The following is a 23,329-nucleotide window of genomic DNA, read 5'->3' as shown; positions in this document are numbered from 1 at the left end:
CCCATAAAACTATGGCAGCATAGGTATTCCCTGTACTAAGCACAATTCAGCAGGAACGCACCTTTTAATTTCTGAAATTTATTGAAATGGCCCAGTTCACCCCTGAAATCTCTGCCTCGTTTATGAATCTGCGTAGCAATGACAACAGCTCTTTATTGGGGGTTTTCCTTACCATTGATATCTAAAAAATCTTCCGCCATCACCGTGGGACCTTTGTCAATAGGTTTTCCAGAACCGTTGAATACACGCCCTGCAATTAAAAACACACCCATAAAGTGAGGAAATATGAAATGATTTTGTGCCTTTTGACATCCTAATTCCGCCATGTCCTATTTCTCTAAGCCACGCCCTTTTCTCCTCTAACCCCACCCTGATTTACCTTAGCCCCTCCCCCTTCCATTGGGTAATTTCATGCATTTACCTGTGTGCCAGTGCCCTAAGGCAATTGCTGTATAGAACTTGGCTTTATAATGAAATCAAGGCAATGATCATTGTCTTCCAGGGGGATTGGGAGTTGCAGTTCAACAATAGTAGGAGGGGTACTTGCTATAAATAAAATCAGTTTGGGTTGCGTGACTAACAAGCCTGCGGTGCTGTTTCCATGTAGGGGGCCACGAGACAACTGCGCTGCACCGGGATTTGCTTTTGGACCTGCGGTGCTGCCCCTCTGGTTGGGTTATCCCAGGTCTGTCAGTATTTAATGTCACAGCACATCACACTCCCAGTCACTTCCGACAGGAGATTCAGTGAGCATGAAAGGTCAATAACCATGGGAGCTGTGCTGGTATCTCCCTCTCTTATTTCCCTGTGTTACTGATGCACACAAACATGAAAAAAAAAAAAACAAATAAAAGGATTTTGGGTCTGCATATGTGCCGTGTAATCCTGCCGGGGCCAACCAAGTGTCCAGAGTTTCCTCAATGGTTTTAAAACTTTTTGTTTTTGTTTTGACTGTAGCAGAAGTCAGTTCACCTCCAGGCCTGTAAATCTGATGTGAATTATTTGCCAGTGTTTCAGTTGCCCTTTAACGTTGTTGTACTGTACTGGGACAGTAGGTGGCGATACTACAAGGCAAATGTACTGAGGGGCAGAATAAGCAGCGATTATAGAATCAGGTGATACCTAATGGTTTGTTTTTCTGCCCATTGTGTATACTTAAGTATAGGCTGTGGGCCCCCCCCAATAATTTTTACTCCCCCGTTCCAAAGTTTTAGCACCCCCCCCCAAATGCAGTGATCTCGTGCAGCCCCTGGATTTAAGGACCAGGCACATGCTTTAACCATAAATGAGAATCAGGAGAAGAATCCTTTACTCTTTCTATAACAGTCGCTTATCCAGGATGTTAAGCTCTTGCTGAACTACAACTAGCACCTTCCCAAGACATCTCTCAGCCGTTTTAGCATGCAACTGCCTGTTTCTGCAGCCAGTGGAACTGTCACCGTTCTGGCAGTTGTAGTTCAGCAGTAGCTTAAAGGCATATTTGTCATACTTGAGTTAGAATCTTGCACACCCTTTCCTTGCCAGCACTCCACATGTGTACAACACTCTGGACTAGGGGATTTAATAACCTGGAGAAGCAACGGTGGACATATAACACCCTGAAATCATTTAATTTCTACTCGAGGGTGGCATCCTGAACACCCAACCCGTAAGCTTAATATGAAAGAGGGGCACTACTTGGGGGGCCCCACAATTCCACTGGCCTGTAACCATTTCATGGAATGAGGGAGAGAGGAATAGAGAGGCTTTCTGTTCAATATGAATATGACAAATGCCGCTGCCCTCTGGTAACTAGAGAGTCCTGCCAGGAAGGGAAATAATCTCCTCGGCCTAATTAGCCGCCTCCCACCAACCTATAATTCACTTTATTTAGAGAAGCTCTTAACTGCTGTGCCAGTTATAAACTGGGAATTAATTGGGTCTTTTTTTCTACATTTTTTTTTTCTCTTTTCTCTGCTGAATTTTTTATTTAGAACATTCTCTGATATTTAACATGGTGGAGGGGCACCGCTGCCCAATTTTATGGCTCTGCGACTCCTGATACAACAGATCTGCCATGTACAACACTTATAAAAACGGCTCCTTATCATTCATTAGATTTTGGCTCGTTTTGTTTTGAAAATGCTGTTTTAGGATCTCCAGTTTGGAATGTATACTGCTATCTGGTCGCTATGGTCAGTGAGCCTAGCAACCAGTAAGCAGTTTCGAAGATAGAGCGGAGATGGGCCTGAATATAAGTTTAACTTCCCCTTTATATGGAGGCTGATTAGAAGAGAGTCTTAGGGCTCTTACTGACGAGCGGTTGAAACTGCGCTCCCCTGCGTTCCGTTTTTCTGCGTTCAGCCGCAGGGGAGCGCAGGAATAGACACATTAAGCTTTTTTCAATGGGGCTGTACTCACACAGGCGCGTGTAGGCGCCGAATGCAGGTTGAGACGCAACATGCTGCATTTTTCCTGCGTTCGGCGCCTACATGCGCAGCTTCAACCGCTCGTCAGTAAAAATAAGTTTTCTATTGTGCTAATTGGTGCAACACTGTGTGTTTTGGGAACCATCTGTATTGCACTTGCACCTCCCATTGCACCATATGTCGCCAGCCCTTTATCTTATTCCGTTGCTACATGGGAGGCCTGGTAAGGTTTGGACAACTCCTTTACCAATTTGGGGTCAGTTGGAAAAGCAGCATTAAAAAGCTGGATTTACCATTCACCAATAAACTTTTAGTATGTTATAGAATGGCCAATTCTAAACATCTTTTCAATTGGTCTTCGTTATTTATTTTTTGTAGTTTATTTAAAATTATTTGCCATTTTCTTCTTCTGATTCTTTCCAGTGTTCGAATGGGGGTCACTGACCCCATCTAAAAAACAAATGCTCTGCACGGCTCCAAATGTAGTTATTGCTACTTTTTACTACTCATCTTTCTATTCTGGCCTCTACCATTCATATTCCAGTCTCTTGCAGAAATGGTTGCTAGGGTAATATGGACCCTAGCAACCAGATGGCTGAAATTGCAAACTGGAGAGCTGCTGAATAAAAAGCTAAATAGCTCAAAAACTACAAATAATAAAAAATGAAAACCAATTGCAAATTGTCTCAGATTATCACTCTCTACATCATACTAACAGTTGTGCTACCCCTTTAAATAGCTATTATTGATTCCTTAAAGTCGCAGTACTCTTCCCTCTCCAGCAGGTGGAGAGGTTACCCATCCCGTTCTTGCAGGACAGAGACATTTTTAAGAGATGGCCATACATTGAAAGATTAGCTGGCTTGGTGATGTCTCCAAACAAGTGGATCTTTGACCATGCAGTGGGTGATATCGGCTTCATGTGATCGCTTGGTCCTGGGCCACATGATTGGACCACAAGGAGGGGGATACAGGCCAATGAGATTTCACACCTGCCGGATCTGACATTTGGCCAACTTCAATGATGCCGGGGGGGGGGGGACAGCAGGGAGAGCGGCTTCATTGAAACCCCAAGGCATGCTGGGAACGACACGGAGGCCTGGGGCGTAACTACAGGTTACAGGGGGGCCAGAGGGCAGTGAGACCCCAATTAGTGAGCAAGTTTAATATATTCTGGTAGGATAAGTCAACTTACAAATATTTGGGAGCCTTAAAGTGAATGAGTAACATGTAGTTGCTCCACTGCTGGAGGCCTGGGCCCTGTTACTGATGTGCTGATATAGCCATAATTTATTGAGCAAATGCAAAGTCACAGCACTTGATATTGTCCAACCTGTGACCCTCCAGGTGTTGTTCAACTACAGCTCCCATCATCAGGGACGGATTTACATAGCGGGCGCCCCTAGGCCCACTGCCGTTTGTCCCCCCTGTCCCCTACCCTTTATTCATGCAAATTTTCATGGAGATTGTATCTCCTGCGCATCCCCAGTGTTTTTGAACCAATATGGGTGTGGTTGGGCAGCATGCCGCCCCCCAAAATCCTGCCACCCTAGGCCCGGGCCTAGGTGGCCTTCCCACAAATCCGGGCCTGCCCATCATCCCTCACTCCATGGTTACAGTGGGTCAGATCCATATATAATATATATATATATATAATAAATGTCCCTTTCACTTCTATCTGCGCTGCCCCCAAAGGGCTCTTGTGACAATGGACACCTCCCCTTTCTGTTCCACCCCTAAACTTGTGTGTCCCCCATTTCACTAGGCAGCCCCTCGTTATACTAAACTTGCCCTGCTGTCATTGTGAGTGCCCCCCATTTCACTAGGCAGCCCCTCTATATTGAGTGAAAGTGTCTGCTGAATAATAAATCCTATTGTCCCTGACTTGTGCGAAGGCCACGCCCCCAGTGCCAGATGCAGCAGATTTAGTCGCAGGACAGATTCGCCGGCTGTGCAGCATTACGCGTCCCCTGCAGTCGGATTAACCTCTCGCTGTTCATGAATTCACCGGGCAGCACATTAACTGTCTGTTCCCTCGGTCTCCCCGCGACCCACGTACCCAGCATGTCCTCTGAGACAGGTGTCCGGAGAATGTCGCCCGTGAATTCGCAGGTTGTTTTCTTGGCATCGATCCCAGATGTTCCTTCAAACACCTGCGGAGACCCGGGGCAAGAGACCAATTAGTGGCAATTAGTGCGGATTAGAGGAGGCGCGGCGGGGGCCAATGCAAAGCCTAATGTTCAGGGATTTAGGCTGGGGGTCGGGGGCGGGGGGGAGAGCTCTTTCCTACATACGCTGCACCCTCTGCTGCTGGGAAAGCTTTGCGCAACTTTCTTGTCCCTCTATCATCCTGCCTGCAGCGAAAGGGTTAAAGTGTGTCTAACGGCACGGCCATTATTTAACCCCTTCTCCTCTGGCTGGGCAAATGGTTTTGGGGAGGGAATGAATGAATGTGCACTGAACCCCCGACCCTATTAATTAGCATGAGGAGTAAAACTGCACCCCTATAGTGGAACACTGCATTATGGGCAAAACAAGGAGAATTTCACCAATTCTTACCCTTTGCACCCTGTAAGGACACTTACACACAGGCGTTTGTTTGTGCGTTGCACTTTCCTCCCTTCAGCCGCAGGGGAGCGCAAGAATAGACGCACTGAATTATTGTCAATGGGGCTGTACTCACACAGACGCATGTAAGCGCAGAGCACAGGTAAAATGCAACATGCTGCGTCCCAACCTGCGTTTGGCGCTTAAAGGCATCTGTGTGAGTACAGCCCCATTGACAATAATTCAATGCATCTATTCCTGAGCTCCCCTGCGGCTGAACGGAAGAAAGCGCAACACAGGGGAGCGGAGGAAAAACTGCCCGTAAGAGCCCTTAATGAGGCCTAATAGTGGTGTTACCAAGGTGATGCAGACCCATCATTCCATGGCTCAACTAGGAATGACACTCATCAGTGCAAATTTGTCCCAGGGCAATTACCAATAAAGTTGCCACATTGGCAGCTATTGAAGGGGTGGTTGCCTTTAAAGGAGAATTCAACCCTAACCTTAAAAAACCCCTACCCTACATAGACCCCCTCCCTCCTGCCTAAGTGTTACCCCGGACAAATGCCCCTAACGTTTTACTTACCCCTCGGTGCAGATTCAGGCAACGGAGTTCACGGGCACCATCTTCTTCTCTTCAGTAATCTTTGGAATGAGAGGCGGAGCGTCGCATGCGCAGTTGGAGCAATTTTCTGTTTTGCGACAACTGCGCATGTGTAGCGAAACTTGCCGAAGCACCGGTCTAATTCCGAAGATTACCAAAGCAACTGAAGATGTTGACTGTGAACTCTGATGCCTGAAGCTGCACCGAGGGGTAAGTAAAACATTAGGGGTATTTGCCTGGGTTAGGCTGGGGGGGGGGAGGGAAGGGGGTCTATGTAGAGTAGGGAGGTAGGGGTTTTTTAACTTTAGGGTTTAGTTCTCCTTTAAGTTAACTTTACCTATATTATAGAATGGCTAATTCTAAGCAACTTTTCAATTGGCTTTCATTTTTTCAGTTTTTGTTTAATTATTTGTCTTTCCTCCTGATGGGGTCACTGACCCCATCTAAAAAACAAATGCTTTGTAAGGCTACATATGTATTGTTATTGCTACTTTTTATTACTCCTCTTTCTATTCAGGCCTCTCCTATTCATATTCCAGTCTCTTATTCTAATCAGTACATGGTTGCTAGGGGAATTTGGACCCTTGCCACCTGAAAACAGGAGAGCCGCTGAATAAAAAGATAAATAGCTGAAGACCGCAAATAATAAAAAATGAAAACCAATTGCAAACCGTCTCGGAATAGTAGACTCTAAATAATAATAATAATTTAATTTAACAACCCCTTTAAAACTCCCTTGATATGTATCATATCTGACACCAGTAGTATTTATTAGATCCGGGTGTCAGGAATGTAGAGGCCGTTCTGTGGCAGAAAGTAAAGAGAGCAGGACTGGATGTAATAAGGGACTGTATTAAGCGGCTTCCAGCTCGGCTCTGAGGCTGACTATCTAATGGGATTAGAGGGGTCCTGGAAAGGTCTCGTTGGGATTATCCAAGAGATGGTGGGCTGATTGCTGGGAGAGATCCTGGGCAGGTCAGTTGGGCCGCAACCTCTGCAATGTGATTGGCTGCAGGAGGAACACTAGTGTATGTGTGTGACCCCTTGATTTGTGGAATAGCTGCATTCTGGAGAGCGCCCCTTACTGGCCTGGACCTTAATCATTTATGATGGCCACTAATCTGAAATGCTTCATGGCATATTGGCAAACACCACAGTCTGCAGCATGCACCTCCGCTAATGATCATGTGACGCTTAGGTATGGGCTAAGCAAGAATCTGCATGTTGGTCACCCATGAATCCACTGATTCATACATAGAGTAATATATAACAACCCACCCTGGGCATGTTTGAGGCCTTATTTCATGTTCCCATTTAGAGTCTAGAGGAAAAGAGACTGTCTCAGTGGATGGTGGGGCTCATTTATTAACACCAGGGGGGCACATTTACTTAGCTCGGGTGAAGGAATAGAATAAAAAATACTTCGAATTTCAAAGTATTTTTTGGGCTACTTCGACCATCGAATTGGCTACTTCGACCTTCGACTATGACTTAGAATCGAACGATTCGAACTAAAAATCATTCGACTATTCGACCAATCGGTATTCGACCCTAAGTAAATGTGCCTCTTAGCACTGAGCATTATTCCTCCAAATAGGCCTCGTCCTGTGATTTATAGATCAAGCAGAATAAATACATAGTAATAGGGTATATGATTTACCTGCACAATGGCCTTAGAACCTGCAACCTCCAGGATTTGCCCACTCCGAATTGTACCATCGGGTAGAGTGAAGTTGACGATTTCCGCATACTGGGCAAACTGTTGGGCAAGAAGATGGGAAGCATAAAGGAGACATAATGGATAAGTTCAAAAACCCTAATCTTGTAGGAAATAATGAATAAACTATGGTGCTGGTTTTACTTTGGGCTAAATATTTATATTTTCTTAAAAAATGTGCCCTTTATTGGAACTCCATATAGATCTGCTATGGTACCTGCCCCGTGTTTCAAATGAGGAGTGGGTGCAGTGGAAGAGGGGCAGCCAATCACAGCCCTGCAGTGACACAAGCAAAGACAGGCTTCAGTTCCCTATCAGGTCAGGCTAGCTGCTGATTGGTTCCTATCCTACAAAATACGAGGATATTAGAAGTTACCTCAGAGTTCCATGACCTGTATAAAAACACTCGGCCTTAGGCCTCGTGTTTTTATACGGTCACAAAACTCATCGGTAACTTAAAAAATTGTTATAATTTACAAGAGGGGGTACTTTATTCACTATATATAGAGGTATATCAAGGTTTATAGAGGTAATAGAGCTATATATACAGGTTTATAGAGGTATCTAGAGAAATATAGATTTATAGAAGTCTATAGCGTTCTATAGAGGTCTATAGAGGTTTATAGAGGCTTATAGAGGTATAATGAGGTTTATAGAGGTATGTAGAGGTTTATAGAAGTTTATAGAGGTATGTAGAGGTTTATAGAGGTATATAGAGGTATATATAGGTGTATAGAGGTTTATAGAGGTCTATAGAGGTCTATAGAGGTATATAGAGGTTTATAGAGGCATATAGAGGTCTATAGAGGTCTATAGAGGTATATAGAGGTGTATAGAGGTATAATGAAGTTTATAGAGGTATATAGAGGTTTTTAGAAGTTTATAGAAGTTTATAGAGGTTTATAGAGCTATAGGTCTATAGAGGTTTATAAAGGTATAGAGAGGTCTATAGAGGTCTATAGAGTTATATAGAGGTTTATAGAGGTATATAGAGGTCTATAGAGGTATATAGAGGTTTATAGAGGTTTGTTGAGGTCTAAAGAGGTCTAAAGAGGTTTATAGAGGTCTATAGAGGTATATAGAGGTGTATAGAGGTTTATAGAAGTTTATAGAGGTATAATGAGGTTTCTAGAGGTCTATAGAGGTATATAGAGATGTATAGAGGTATATAGAGGTATTTCGAGGTTTATAGAGGTTTATAGAGGTCTATAGAGGTATATAGAGGTGTATAGAGGTGTATAGAGGTTTATAGAGGTATAATGAGGTTTCTAGAGGTCTATAGAGGTACTGTATATGGAAGTAGAAGAGCAGATAGTTGTGCTGTTCCCGACACACAGAGTGGGCAGCACAAGAGATACGCTCAGTGCCCGGCTTTTCCTCGCCAACAGAATAAGTCCCTGATATCCCCGCATTGTGCTTTGCAGAAAGGCTAATTCCTCCTGTATAATCTCTGCTCTCTGTTGTATAACTGAGCAGAATTCTGAGCACTGTTTTCTTTCCCAGAGTCTATTTAATAAGATTACTGGCTGGTACCAAGCCATCAAGACTGTTTTATTTTTTCCTTCAGATGATATTGTTGCCATTATTATTGGCAGCCTCGCCTGCGACCAGGGTTATAACCTGTACTAAGTCTGGAGATTCTCCAGCTCTGCCTCCCCAGGCCTTGCCTACCAATTAATAGACTCACTCTGTGCCCAGAGAATGGAGACAGGTGTGATTTAAAGGGAAACTATTATTGTTCTTTTCCAATTTGTTAACATTTTTGCCTAGTTGCTAGGTTATGTAAGTCCCAAGCAACCAGATTAAATTCCAGACTGACGAGAACAACATATAAAACAATTTATACGTTTAAAGAATAATAAATAAAGACCAACTGCAAACTGCCTTTGAATACCACTGGATGTTACTGTATAGCAGAAGTTAATCTCAAGGTGAACTGGTCCTTCAGTATAACAATACAGTGTAATGTTTAAAACATTTTTTGAACTGTGCCTTAAAGGGTATTAACCCCTCACAACGTGACCGACACAAGAGTGGATTGTGCTACTACATTGTCCCGTGCACTTTACAAGGAGGAGTTTCCCTTCTTCAGTTCTATGGCTCATTAAGCATGAGGAAGGCTTTGCTCTCACTATTATTATGCTACGTTACTTGGCTTGAAAGCAGATCAACCAAAACTTCCACATTTCACTCGGAATCAGGGAGACGTGACCAAGCCCCCCAAAATCAAGGTCGCTGTGACCTCCAGCCATTTTCATCACTTAAAACTTTTCGTTAGAAACAAGTGAATAACTCACATGGGCGTGTATTCATTGGTACTCAAGTCTCTGCCTTTACTTTGCTTTTGGCAAAAATGCAACAGTTCTGACTTGCTTTATGGCAGAGACTCAAGACATACACTCAGGGGCGAGAGAATTCCCCCTTGACATTCAGAGTTAATGCAATTTAGTTTCTGTACCTTGACATTGTCCAGTACAACCAGAGGTCCGTTCACTCCGCACACTGTCCTGTAACCTACAGGGGGGGGGAAACAATTTTAGCAAAATGAATATATAATAAAGGTAAACTTACCACTCTAACAGGTGATAGTCTGCAGCTGCTGATAACAAGTCTACAATTTTACAGTCTTAAACAGCACAAAGATGCAGGTTTATTGTTCCAAAATCCTCTATTAATTATATACTATACAGTAGGGGGTACATTATCCCTTATAATACATGAGTGATACTCAGAGTTCCCTGTATAACTCAGCCTGCAGCCTTGTGCCTTTATATGGTGACAGAACAACCCCTCAGTGACTTCTAATATCCTTATCATTTACAGTAGGGGGTACATTATCCCTTATAATACATGAGTGATACTCAGAGTTCCCTGTATAGCTCAGCCTGCAGCCTTGTGCCTTTATATGGTCACAGAACAACCCCTCAGTGACTTCTAATATCCTTATCATTTACAGTAGGAGGTACAGTATCCCTTATAATACATGAGTGATACTCAGAGTTCCCTGTATAACTCAGCCTGCAGCCTTGTGCCTTTATATGGTCACAGAACAACCCCTCAGTGACTTCTAATATCCTTATCATTTACAGTAGGGGGTACATTATCCCTTATAATACATGAGTGATACTCAGAGTTCCCTGTATAACTCAGCCTGCAGCCTTGTGCCTTTATATGGTCACAGAACAACCCCTCAGTGACTTCTAATATCCTTATCATTTACAGTAGGGGGTACATTATCCCTTATAATACACAAGTGATACTCAGAGTTCCCTGTATAACTCAGCCTGCAGCCTTGTGCCTTTATATGGTCACAGAACAACCCCTCAGTGACCATATATAGATATATGTAAATACATTAGAGAGACTGTGCTGGAGTCTGAATGATTTGGGATTAGGTGCAGGTGCCACAGAATGCTTTTACATATTTTCTAGCATTTCCTACAGTATTCATTTTAATTGAAATTGCCTAAAATTTAATAATTTAAAATAAAAACAAGTCCTTTTTCCCCTAAAGGCTGACAGTGCAGTTCCCATTAGCCGTGCCCCCAGGCGCTATTCCTTCTCCCCACAGACACGGAGCTGAATTCTGCACCATCTCGGGTGGCCAAGTAAATCGCACATCAGAGAAAGGTGAACTTCCAGCAGGAAAACTCTAATTCTAGTAATTGAGGGGGTTGAGCTGTGGATAAAAATAATAGTCTACAAGAAATAAAAATCACCTCCAGCCCTAAATAATAAAAAAATCCTGGGTGGGCTCGGATTTTTAAAGGAGTAAATGCTGTTGGGAATGATTGTTGATTCAGCAAGAAGCAGAGAAAAATTATTTTACTCTACCCCCCCTTATACCCACCCGAAATTCCCAGTCTGTCACATGTAATGAGAAGTAGCCCAATGTCTTATTAAGTCTGAACAGGACAGGGGAGAGGCAACTAACCACACAGAGTTGGCACAGAGGGATATTTTGACTTAAAGGGGGGATTCACTTTTATGTTAACTTTTAGTATATTATAGAATGTCCAATTCTAAGCAACTTTTCAATTGCCCTTCATTTTTTCAGTTTTTATAGTTTTTTTTTAAACTATTTGCCTCTTTCCAGCTTTCAAATAGGGGTCGATGACCCCATCTAACAAACAAATGCTCTGTAAGGTTACTTTTTATTACTCGTCTTTCAATTCAGGCCTCTGCTATTCATATTCCAATCTCTTATTCAAATCAATGCATGGTTGCTAGGGTAATTTGGACCCTAGCAACCAGACTGCTGCAATGGGAAACTGGAGAGCTGCTGAATAAAAAGCTAAATAACTTAAAAAAACACAAATAATAAAAAATGAAAACCAATTGCAAATTGGCTCACATCTCATCTACGTCATACTAACAGTTAATTTAAAGGTGAACAACCCCTCAAAGAGAGGCACTAATTGTTAGGGATGCCCCAAATCCACTATTTTGGATTCGGCCGAAGCCCTGAATCTTTTGTGAAAGATTCGGCCTGAATACCAAACTGAATCTGAATCCTAATTTGCATATGCATTGGGAAGGCAATTTGTTACTTCCTTGTTTTGTGACAAAAAGTCACACGATTTACCTCCCGATCCTAATTTGCATATGCAAATTAGGATTCGGTTCGGCCGGGCAGAAAGATTCGGCCAAATCTGAATCCTGCATAAAAAGGCAGAATCCTGTCCCATAGTTATGTGCGGGCCGACCCGATTCCCGGGTTCGGGTCGACCTCGCACTGCCCCTCGCGGGTGGCAGGCGGTTTGAGCTCTTCTCCTGCTCTCCCGCCCGCCACCTTCAAATGTCGGCATCCGACTTCCGTTTTTATAGTCTCGCGTCTGCTGGCCCCGCCCCTTTTGTGACGTCATTGTGACGTTCTAGGCGGGGCGGGTCTATAAAAGGAACCCGGAAGCGCGGGTGTGGGTCAAGGAAACCCTGACCCCCACATCACTAATGGCCGAGTCCCAAACCGAATCCTGGCCTCGGTGCATCCCTATTAATTGTGTCCTGTTGGGGCACAAAGAGGGTGGTACCCAGTATGTGGGTGTTTGGAGCAGGGGGAGAATATAGGGAAGTGAAGACGATTTTGTGGAGGGGGAAAATGATCATAGACTCTTACAGGAAGGCCCGGACTGGCAATCTGTGGGTTCTGGCAAATGCCAGAGGTGCTGCTGTAAGATGCCATAGACAGTCACTATTAAGTGGGCTAGTAGGGGGGTGTTTGGGCCCCTGTGTAATTGAAATGTCTATTTTATATCCAAGTCCAGAGCTGCTACAGCAATTCAGCATTGGGCACAGAAATCAGTGTATCACTTGCAGTACCACCTCCCGCCTGTGGTTGGCAGCAGATCTCTTCAGCCGGCATCAATAGAGCCCATAACTTGTATCTAATGCTGTAACATCTGAACAAACGGCAGACTCTATCTCCCCTGTCACAGTTGCAGTTTGTATTTAGTTTAGAGAACAGCCGCACAGATAGGACCCCCGCTGATCCAGGAGGAGGGGGGGAAAGTCTCTTAGAAACCCAAACACAATCCCAAATAGGCCACAGCTTCACCCCCGCCCTTCTCTGTTGACCTTTGCCCCCTGTTCATTGTTGGAAGTGTCAGGCTGGGCAATGCCCCGGCCAATCAGAAGAGCACAGGCCTTGTTACAGTCTCAGCGGGAAATCTCACACTATTCCACTAATTACAGCCCAGCGCTGGGTTCCCATACACACCTGCATGTGAGGAAACTGCCAGAAAAAACTCTCAAAGAAAAGCTGGACCGGCCAAGCATGAAGGGGGGAAATAGAAAAAAGGCTGCGATACAAATGGGAGACACAACAAGGGCCCCGGCTGCTGCCTCGGAAAAGAAACGCACAGCCGGAGATGGTCCGTTTTATTTCTCATTGATTCAGAGGAACGGATTAATTTGCAAGTGTTGTTGTTTCTTTTGTGGCTCAGCCTATGTGTGGCCCTTGCCTGGACCACCTCACACACAAACAGCTCACACACACAAACGCCTCACACACAAACACCTCACACACACACAACCAGCTCACGCACAACCAGCTCACACACACACGCCTCACACACAAACACCTCACATACAACCAGCTCACGCACAACCAGCTCACACACAAACGCCTTACACACACAAACAGCTCACACACACAGACATCTCACACACACAGACATCTCACACACACAGACACCTCACACACACAGACATCTCACACACACAGACATCTCACACACACAGACACCTCACACACACAGACACCTCACACACACAAACAGCTCACACACAAACGCCTCACACACAAACACCTCACACACACAACCAGCTCACGCACAACCAGCTCACACACAAACGCCTCACACACAAACACCTCACATACAACCAGCTCACGCACAACCAGCTCACACACACAAACAGCTCACACTCACAGACACCTCACACACACAGACACCTCACACACACAAACACCTCACACACAAACACCTCACACACAAACAGCTCACACAGAAAAACACCTCACACACAAACACCTCACACAGACACACCTCACACACACAAATGCGACACACACAAACAGCTCACGCACAAACAGCTCACACAGAAACACCTCACACACAAACAACTCACACACAAACAGCTCACACACAAACGCCTCACAAACAGCTCACACACACAAACACCTCACACACAACTAGCTCACGCACAACCAGCTCACACACAAACACCTCACACACAAACACCTCACACACAAACAGGTCACACACAAACGCCTCACACACAAACACCTCACACACACAACCAGCTCACGCACAACCAGCTCACACACAAGCACCTCACACACAAATGCCTCACACACAAACACCTCACACACACAGCTCATACACAAACACCTCACACACACAGCTCATACACAAACACCTCACACACACAGCTCACACACAAACAGCTCACACACACAAACAGCTCACACACAAAATAGCTCACACACACAAAACATCTCACACACAAACACCTTACACACATACAAACAGCTCACACACAAACACCTCACACACATACAAACAGCTCACACACAAACACCTCACACACAAAACAGCTCACACACAAACACCTCACACACAAACACCTCACACAGGATTATATATAAAGGTTTGAAGTGTGTCAACGTCATTCCATTCTTTCCCCAGTACATGGTGCTAAGGATATATAAAATATGTAAGATCTAGAAAAAGAGACAGTACAACTAGAAACATAAGCAGGCCTGGATTTGTGGGCAGGCCACATAGGCCTGGGCCGATGGCCGCAGAGAACTGGGGGCGGCATGCTTCCTTCTCACTGCATTGATACTTGGGACTGAGCAGGAGATTTGGCAGTTTGAATCTCCCGCTCATCTAGTCCCCAGTGCTGGCAAACAAGAAACTACTAAATTGATGGAGGTGAGCAGTGGGGCTGCGGGACAGGATCGAGTTGTGTATGGGGAAGCAGGTCGAAAGCGGGTCAGGTGCAGGGGGCAGCGGGTTGGGTGCATGGGGGAGAGGGTTGGGTGCATGGGGGAGAGGGTTGGGTGCAGGGGGCAGCGGGTCGGGTGCATGGGGGAGAGGGTTGGGTGCAGGGGGCAGCGGGTTTGGGTGCATGGGGGAGAGGGTTGGGTGCGAGTGGAGCAGGGGGAGGAGAGGGTTGGGTGGCCTATTGGCACACAGTTTATAAATCCGGCCCTGAACATAAGCAGACAGGTGTCTGAATGAGCCAACCTCCCATTTCCTGGGGCAAAGGTACTTGGAGAGCAATAGCTCCAGAAGGGAGGACATATTACTGGCTCCCTGCACTGAAGCAACTTGCTAGAATTGTGCACAAATGTTTCCATGGAGGGTCCGGCACAGTCTGTCCGTGGGCTCTGGCCAGGAGGCAATTTAGATACATCACATTATGTCCAGCTGGAGACTGTTTGCTGGGAAGAGACAAAGGCTGAGTGGGAGGCTTCCAGCCAAATCCGGGGGCTGCCAAGATGCAAGAAGTTGCCAAGTGGAGCTGGGGACCAGGAATCCACTGGAGCAATGACTTGGTTTGTATGTGAAATCACAGAGGGGACCACAAACCTCTCTGGCAAATCTCCAGTCTGGTTCAGTGCAAGGCATTCTGGGACTCACTGCCATTATTCAATAGGGAATAATCCGGGGGGGGGGGATAATATTCAACTGAGCTACATATCTTGTGTTTTATACTGCAAAACATTCATAGGGAATGAGTGATACAGGGGGTGATTGGGCAGGAAACATGGGAACTGATATAGGGGATTATGGGGGGACTGGTAACTGATACAACCTGTGCATGGGGGGAACATGGTAATTGATACAGGGGATCATTCTGGAACAGGGGAACTGATACAGTGGATAATGGGGGGACTGAGTAACTGATACAATGTATCAGGGGTGGGGGAACAGGGGAACTGATACAGGGAATGATTGGGCCTGGAAAAATCATACTTCTTTGCAAACAATGGATACAGACCACTTTGTTTTTTTACCCCTAGACTGGGTAGTTGCCTCCTGTGTAACAAACAAGGGAAAGTTGTGCTCACCACTAATTTCTAAAACCATTAGGCGGGGGTGCAATGAGGGTGTGACCACAAAATACATATAGTAAACTACAAGAGTCCTCTGCACTCAACCCATTATCAATATATTTAAGACAGAGACATTTTGAAAAAATGCCTTACCCTTTAAACAAAACAGGGATTGTTTGTCCATATATTGCAATATATTTAAGCTGAACAACTACGTCAAAGTCATCCCATATCTGGCCAGTCCTACGCTCAATTTTATCTGATTCATTAAGAATTCAATTGCTTAATTAAACATTTTCCAACTATAGTCAGGTGATCCCACTGGTGTCTAATAAAAGGGCAGCCAAGTTTGGGAGTTTTACTTTGAAAGCAGCAAGTTAAGTTGCAGGTAAAACTTAGTCCCTTTGTAAAATGTATAATTAAGCAATTGAATTCTTAATGAATTATTTTTAACGTTAATGGAAAACTTTACCCCCAAAATAAATTTCTAAGCAACAGTTTAAATCATATTAAGTGGCATATTAAAGGATCTTACCAAACTTTTATATATATTTAAGTAAATATTGCCCTTTTACATCTCTGCAAAAAATCCTACGAATTACGCTTTGAATTTCGTAGTATTCAATCCGATGGTCAAATTTCGAATTATTTTCCACTTCGAAATTCGACCCTTGATAAATCTGCCACCAGATGTCCTCTAAAATGTTGCAGATTGCATCTTTTTTTGCCAATTTGAGAAATTGCTTTTGGTCTGGTTAAGCGAATGCAGGAGTTAATACTGCAAAACCCAGGTCCCAAGCATTCTGGATAACAGGTCCCATACCTGTGTATCAATTTTAGTTTTATCTCTGATCGCTGAATTTTATTCCAAATCTTTCTTATGACCGGGCAAGACCATAGATAAAGAGAAATGTCTATATTTTGTTCTTTACATTTTTGGGCATACCAAAGGCTTATTTATTCTTTAATCTAGAACTAAGCCCTAAACATGAAAATGCCATATTTTATAACTTGAACTTATTGCACAAAGCTAAAGTTTCAGCTTGTCAATAGCAGCAATGATCCAGGACTTCAAACTTGTCACAGGGGGTCACCATCTTGGAAAGTGTCTGTGACACTCACATGCTCAGTGGGCTCTGATTGGCTGTTGAGAAGCTAAGCTTAGGGCTCGTCACTAATTATCCAGCAGAAAATGAGCTTCCCCTGTAATATAAGCTGATGCTACAGGTTTGCTGATTATTAAATTCTGACGCTAATTGCACTGGTTTCTGTGCTGCCATGTAGTAATTATCTGTATTAATTACTAATCAGCCTTATATTGTGACATTTCTATTCTATGTGTACTGTATATTGTGAGTGGGTCCCTAAGCTCAGTAAGTGACAGCAGCACAGAGCATGTGCAGTGAATCAGCAGAAAAGAAGATGGGGAGCTACTGGGGCATCTTTGGAGACACAGATCTTTACTGCTAAAGGGCTGTGGTTGCCTTGGGCTGGTACAGAAGCACAAAACATAATGTACAACATTTCTAGCTACTTCTTTAGTTAGGCTTTACTTCTCTTTTAAACAGAACAAAACTTTTCAATAGGAAGGAAATCGTTTCCCAAAGATCTGAGAGGGGTGTGAGTGGCGGCAAGAAGATCGCTCAGGAGGTGAGGCAGGATCGGCCGGGGTGTGAGGGGCTGCGTATGCTTCACGCCTGCTAGAATGGGGGTCACTGGGGTCATGAGCACATGACTGTGGGACTGCTGGGGGGGGCTGTCACAAAAGGGAATGTGCTGCGTCTTAACCGGATCTCTAATTGTCATGGTTAATGGCCTCTGTCATGAGTCCTGGGGGAAAAAAAGGAATTTGGTTTGAATCCCTAAGCTCTTGCCAGAAAAATAATTAGTAAATCAATAAAAGCCAAGAAGAGCAGAGAATATTTGCACTTATGCACAGGCTATTCCCAACAGTCCTCACGGCCCATGGGTTTCATTTCAATGAGATTCAAGTGCACATTATTCATATTGTTTCATTTCCCCCAAAACATAAGACTGGTGGATTCTACAGAACCGAGTATCAGTGGGCTGCTCCGACTACCCCATTCTGTAGCTTTGGTGCAGCCCTAAAGGAACTGCTGCACCTGCAACTGCCACTGCCCTGGCTTATTGCTCCTATTATTATTACTAACTATTACTATAATTAATACTATATCATGTTTTTATATTAATTAGATTTAGAATATAAAAAAATAATATAATAATAATAATATTTTTTCTTTACTCAATGAATTTTTAGTTATGTATCCTCATTTGTTATTTATATATAATTACTATAACGTTAATATTAATAATACATATTTTATTAACCGAATTTTTTTTGATTATATACAAAAATAAGTGCATTATGCGTAAAGACAAAAAACAAAACTCGCCGTTTTTTCTTTATTTGAAGAATTTATAGTTATTTATTTTTATTTGGTATTTATATGTAATTACTATAACGTTAATATTAATAATACAGGTATGGGACCTGTTATCCAGAATGCTGGGGCTTTCCGGATAACAGATCTTTCTGTAATTTGGATCTCCTACTAGAAAATCATGTAAACATTAAATAAACCCAATAGGCTGCTTTTGCTTCCAATAAGGATTAATTATATCTTAGTTGGCATCAAGTACAAGCGACTGTTTTATTACTACACTAAATAAGGAAATCATTTTTAAAAATTTTAATTATTTGTATAAAATGGAGTCTATGGGAGACGGCCTTTCCGTTATTTGGAGCTTTCAGGATAACGGGTTTGGATTTGGATAATGGATTCTGTACCGGTACTAAATATTTTATCAACCCAAATTATTGTATGATTATAAATATAGAACAATGAATATTTTTTGTTATTTATTCTTATTTGTTATTTATATATAATTACATTAACGCTAATATTAATAATACAACATATTTTATCAGCCAAAATTCTTTTATGATTATAAATATACAAAGACAAGTCCATCAAAAAACAAAATAAAACGCACTTTGCCATATTTCCAGTTTATTTTTCTTGTGCAAAGACTTTATTTTGGGTAATTATTATCGGCAAACGGGAGGAAGTTTCTGGGTTTTATTCTCACTGCGCTGACCCAGCAGGAAACCTAAAAAGTACTCGTCGCTCATTGAAATAGTGGCTAAAAACTTTGAAATGTTCATTGTTGATGGGCCAAGAAGGGCAAAGAAGCGTAATGAGTCGCTAATCATTTTCACACCCGTCAGACATGGCATGTTATAGAGGAGAAGCCCCAGCCGCAGGACCTCCTATTTCTATAGGAATTATGTCACTTGGAATCAGGTCTGCTTGAGGTCACCCAGAAAACACACACAGCTGTGGTCTAGGCCCTTCAGATCTGGGGGACACCTGGATCTTAATTTTATGCACAAATCCAACCACTAAATAAAGTGCTTTCAACTATTAATTAGGCTTTTGAAATGTTTTCTTGTTTGTGTATGAAACTCTCTGGCTCCCTGTTCAGTGGGATCTTTCTCATTATCCTTTAGTTTAGCTGATCATTGTATTTAATTAAACAAAATTGTTACAGCAGACACAAAAAGAAGAATTTTTAGATTATTATTCTTTAGTCAGTAACACAGGGGAATCGGTCAGTAACACAGGAGATCAGTCAGTAACACAGGAGATCGGTCAGTAACACAGGGGATCAGTCAGTAACACAGGAGATCGGTCAGTAACACAGGAATCAGATCAGTAATCACAGGAGGATCAGTCAAGTAACACAGGATCAGTACGCGTAACACAGGAGATCAGTCTCAGTAGAACACAGGGATCAGTACATGTAACCACAGGGGAATCAGTCCAGATAACACAGGATCAGTCAGTAACACAGGAGATCAGTCAGGTAAACACAGGGGCTCAGTCAGTAACACAGCGTGGATCAGTCAGTTAACACAGGGATCAGTCAGTAGACGCACGGGGATCAGTCAGTAAACCAAGGGGATCAGTCAGAACACAGGAATCAGCCAGTACACAGGAATCAGTCCAGTAACACGGATTCAGTAACTACAGGAGATCAGTCAGTAAACACACCGGAATCATTCGAGTAACACAGGGGAGCAGTCAGGTCAAAACACAGGGGATCAGTCAGTTAACACAGTGGATCAGTCAGTAACACAGGAATCAGTCAGTAACACAGGAGAATCAGTAGTAACACGGATCAGTCGAGAACACCAGGAGATCAGTCAGTAACACAGGGGACAGTTAGTAACACAGGGATCAGTCAGTAACACAGGATCAGTCAGTAACACAGGAGATCAGTCAGTAACACAGGGGATCAGTCAGTAACACACGGGATCAGTCAGTAACACAGGGGATCAGTCAGTAACACAGGGGATCAGTCAGTAACACAGGGGATCAGTCAGTAACACAGGAGATCAGTCAGTAACACAGGAGATCAGTCAGTAACACGGGATCAGTCAGTAACACAGGAGATCAGTCAGTAACACAGGGGATCAGTTAGTAACACAGGGGATCAGTCAGTAACACAGGAGATCAGTCAGTAACACGGGATCAGTCAGTAACACAGGAGATCAGTCAGTAACACAGGGGATCAGTTAGTAACACAGGGGATCGGTCAGTAACACAGGGGATCGGTCAGTAACACAGGGGATCAGTCAGTAACACAGGGGATCAGTCAGTAACACAGGGGATCAGTCAGTAACACAGGAGATCAGTCAGTAACACGGGATCAGTCAGTAACACAGGAGATCAGTCAGTAACACAGGGGATCAGTTAGTAACACAGGGGATCGGTCAGTAACACAGGGGATCGGTCAGTAACACAGGGGATCAGTCAGTAACACAGGGGATCAGTCAGTAACACAGGGGATCAGTCAGTAACACAGGAGATCAGTGAGTAACACAGGGGATCGGTCAGTAACACAGGGGATCAGTCAGTAACACAGGGGATCAGTCAGTAACACAGGGGATCAGTCAGTAACACAGGAGATGGGTCAGTAACACAGGGGATCAGTCAGTAACACAGGGGATCAGTCAGTAACACAGGAGATCAGTCAGTAACACGGGATCAGTCAGTAAACACAGGAGATCAGTCAGTAACACAGGGTCAGTCAGTAACACAGGGGATCAGTCAGTAACACAGGAGATCAGTCAGTAAAACAGGGGATCAGTCAGTAACACAGGAGATCAGTCAGTAACACAGGAGATCAGTCAGTAACACAGGAGATCGGTCAGTAACACAGGGGATCAGTCAGTAACACAGGAGATCGGTCAGTAACACAGGGGATCAGTCAGTAACACAGGAGATCAGTCAGTAACACAGGGGATCAGTCAGTAACACAGGATCAGTCAGTAACACAGGAGATCAGTCAGTAACACAGGGGATCAGTCAGTAACACAGGGGATCAGTCAGTAACACAGGATCAGTCAGTAACACAGGAGATCAGTCAGTAACACAGGGGATCAGTCAGTAACACACGGGATCAGTCAGTAACACAGGGGATCAGTCAGTAACACAGGGGATCAGTCAGTAACACAGGGGATCAGTCAGTAACACAGGAGATCAGTCAGTAACACAGGAGATCAGTCAGTAACACGGGATCAGTCAGTAACACAGGAGATCAGTCAGTAACACAGGGGATCAGTTAGTAACACAGGGGATCAGTCAGTAACACAGGAGATCAGTCAGTAACACGGGATCAGTCAGTAACACAGGAGATCAGTCAGTAACACAGGGGATCAGTTAGTAACACAGGGGATCGGTCAGTAACACAGGGGATCGGTCAGTAACACAGGGGATCAGTCAGTAACACAGGGGATCAGTCAGTAACACAGGGGATCAGTCAGTAACACAGGAGATCAGTCAGTAACACGGGATCAGTCAGTAACAAGGGATCATCAGTAACACAGGGGATCAGTCAGTACAAGGGGATCAGTCAGTAACACAGGGGATCAGTCAGTAACACAGGAGATCGTAGTCAAGGTCAGTAACACAGGGGTCAGTCAGTAACACAGGGATCAGTCAGTAACACAGGGATCAGTCAGTAACACAGGGGATCAGTCAGTAACACAGGGAGTCAGTCAGTAAACAGGAGATCAGTCATAACACAGGGGTACAAGGGTAAGGGAACACAGGGGATCAGTCAGTAACACAGGGGATCAGTCAGTAACACAGGGGATCAGTCAGTAACACAGGAGATCAGTCAGTAACACAGGGATAGTCAGTAACACAGGGGATCAGTCAGTAACACAGGAGATCAGTCAGTAACACAGGGATCAGTCAGTAACACAGGGGATCAGTCAGTAAACACAGGGATCAGTCAGTAACACAGGGGATCAGTCAGTAACACAGGAGATCAAAGTCAGTAAAACACAGGAGATCAGTCAGTAACACAGGAGATCAGTCAGTAACACAGGGGATCAGTCAGTAACACAGGATCAGTAACAAGGGATAGTAGTAACACAGGAGGATCAGTTTAGTAACAAGGGGATCAGTCAGTAACACAGGGGATCAGTTAGTATCACAGGAGATCAGTCAGTAACACAGGGGATCAGTCAGTAACACAGGGGATCAGTCAGTAACACAGGAAATATCAGTCAGTAACACAGGGATCAGTCAGTAACACAGGAGATCAGTCAGTAACACAGGGATCAGTCAGTAACACAGGGGATCAGTCAGTAACACAGGGATCAGTCAGTAACACAGGGGATCAGTTCGTAACACAGGAGATCAGTCAGTAACACAGGGATCAGTCAGTAACCAGGAGATCAGTCAGTAACACAGGGATCAGTCAGTAACACAGGAGATCAGTCAGTAACACAGGAGATCAGTCAGTAACACAGGGGATCAGTCAGTAACACAGGGGATCAGTCAGTAACACAGGGGATCAGTCAGTAACACAGGAGATCAGTCAGTAACACAGGGGATCAGTCAGTAACACAGGGGATCAGTCAGTAACACAGGGGATCAGTTAGTATCACAGGAGATCAGTCAGTAACACAGGAGATCAGTCAGTAACACAGGGGATCAGTCAGTAACACGGGATCAGTCAGTAACACAGGAGATCAGTCAGTAATACAGGAGATCAGTCAGTAACACAGAGGATCAGTCAGTAACACAGGAGATCAGTCAGTAACACAGGGGGATCAGTTAGTAACACAGGAGATCAGTCAGTAACACGGGATCAGTCAGTAACACAGGAGATCAGTCAGTAACACAGGGGATCAGTTAGTAACACAGGGGATCAGTCAGTAACAAGGGGATCAGTTAGTAACACAGGGGATCAGTCAGTAACACAGGGGATCAGTCAGTAACACAGGAGATCAGTCAGTAACACAGGAGATCAGTCAGTAACACAGGAGATCAGTCAGTAACACAGGAGATCAGTCAGTAACACAGGGGATCAGTCAGTAACACAGGGGATCAGTCAGTAACACAGGATCAGTCAGTAACACAGGGGATCAGTTAGTAACACAGGAGATCAGT

General features: G+C 44.0%; 1 protein-coding gene across 1 annotated transcript in view; it reads right to left on the bottom strand.

Moving 5' to 3' along the window:
• atp6v1b1.L (ATPase H+ transporting V1 subunit B1 L homeolog) overlaps positions 1-23,329 on the bottom strand; it is a 38,637-nt gene that overhangs the window by 9,136 nt on the left and 6,172 nt on the right. The window contains 4 exon segments of the mRNA NM_001096892.1: positions 173-250; positions 4,468-4,561; positions 7,220-7,318; positions 9,735-9,790. Of these exon segments, the coding sequence (NP_001090361.1) occupies positions 173-250; positions 4,468-4,561; positions 7,220-7,318; positions 9,735-9,790 (327 nt within the window).

The sequence above is a fragment of the Xenopus laevis genome, chromosome 1L (assembly GCF_017654675.1).
Source record: "Xenopus laevis strain J_2021 chromosome 1L, Xenopus_laevis_v10.1, whole genome shotgun sequence".
Classification (NCBI taxonomy): Eukaryota; Metazoa; Chordata; class Amphibia; order Anura; family Pipidae; genus Xenopus; species Xenopus laevis.
This window is presented reverse-complemented; position numbering and strand designations above follow the sequence as displayed.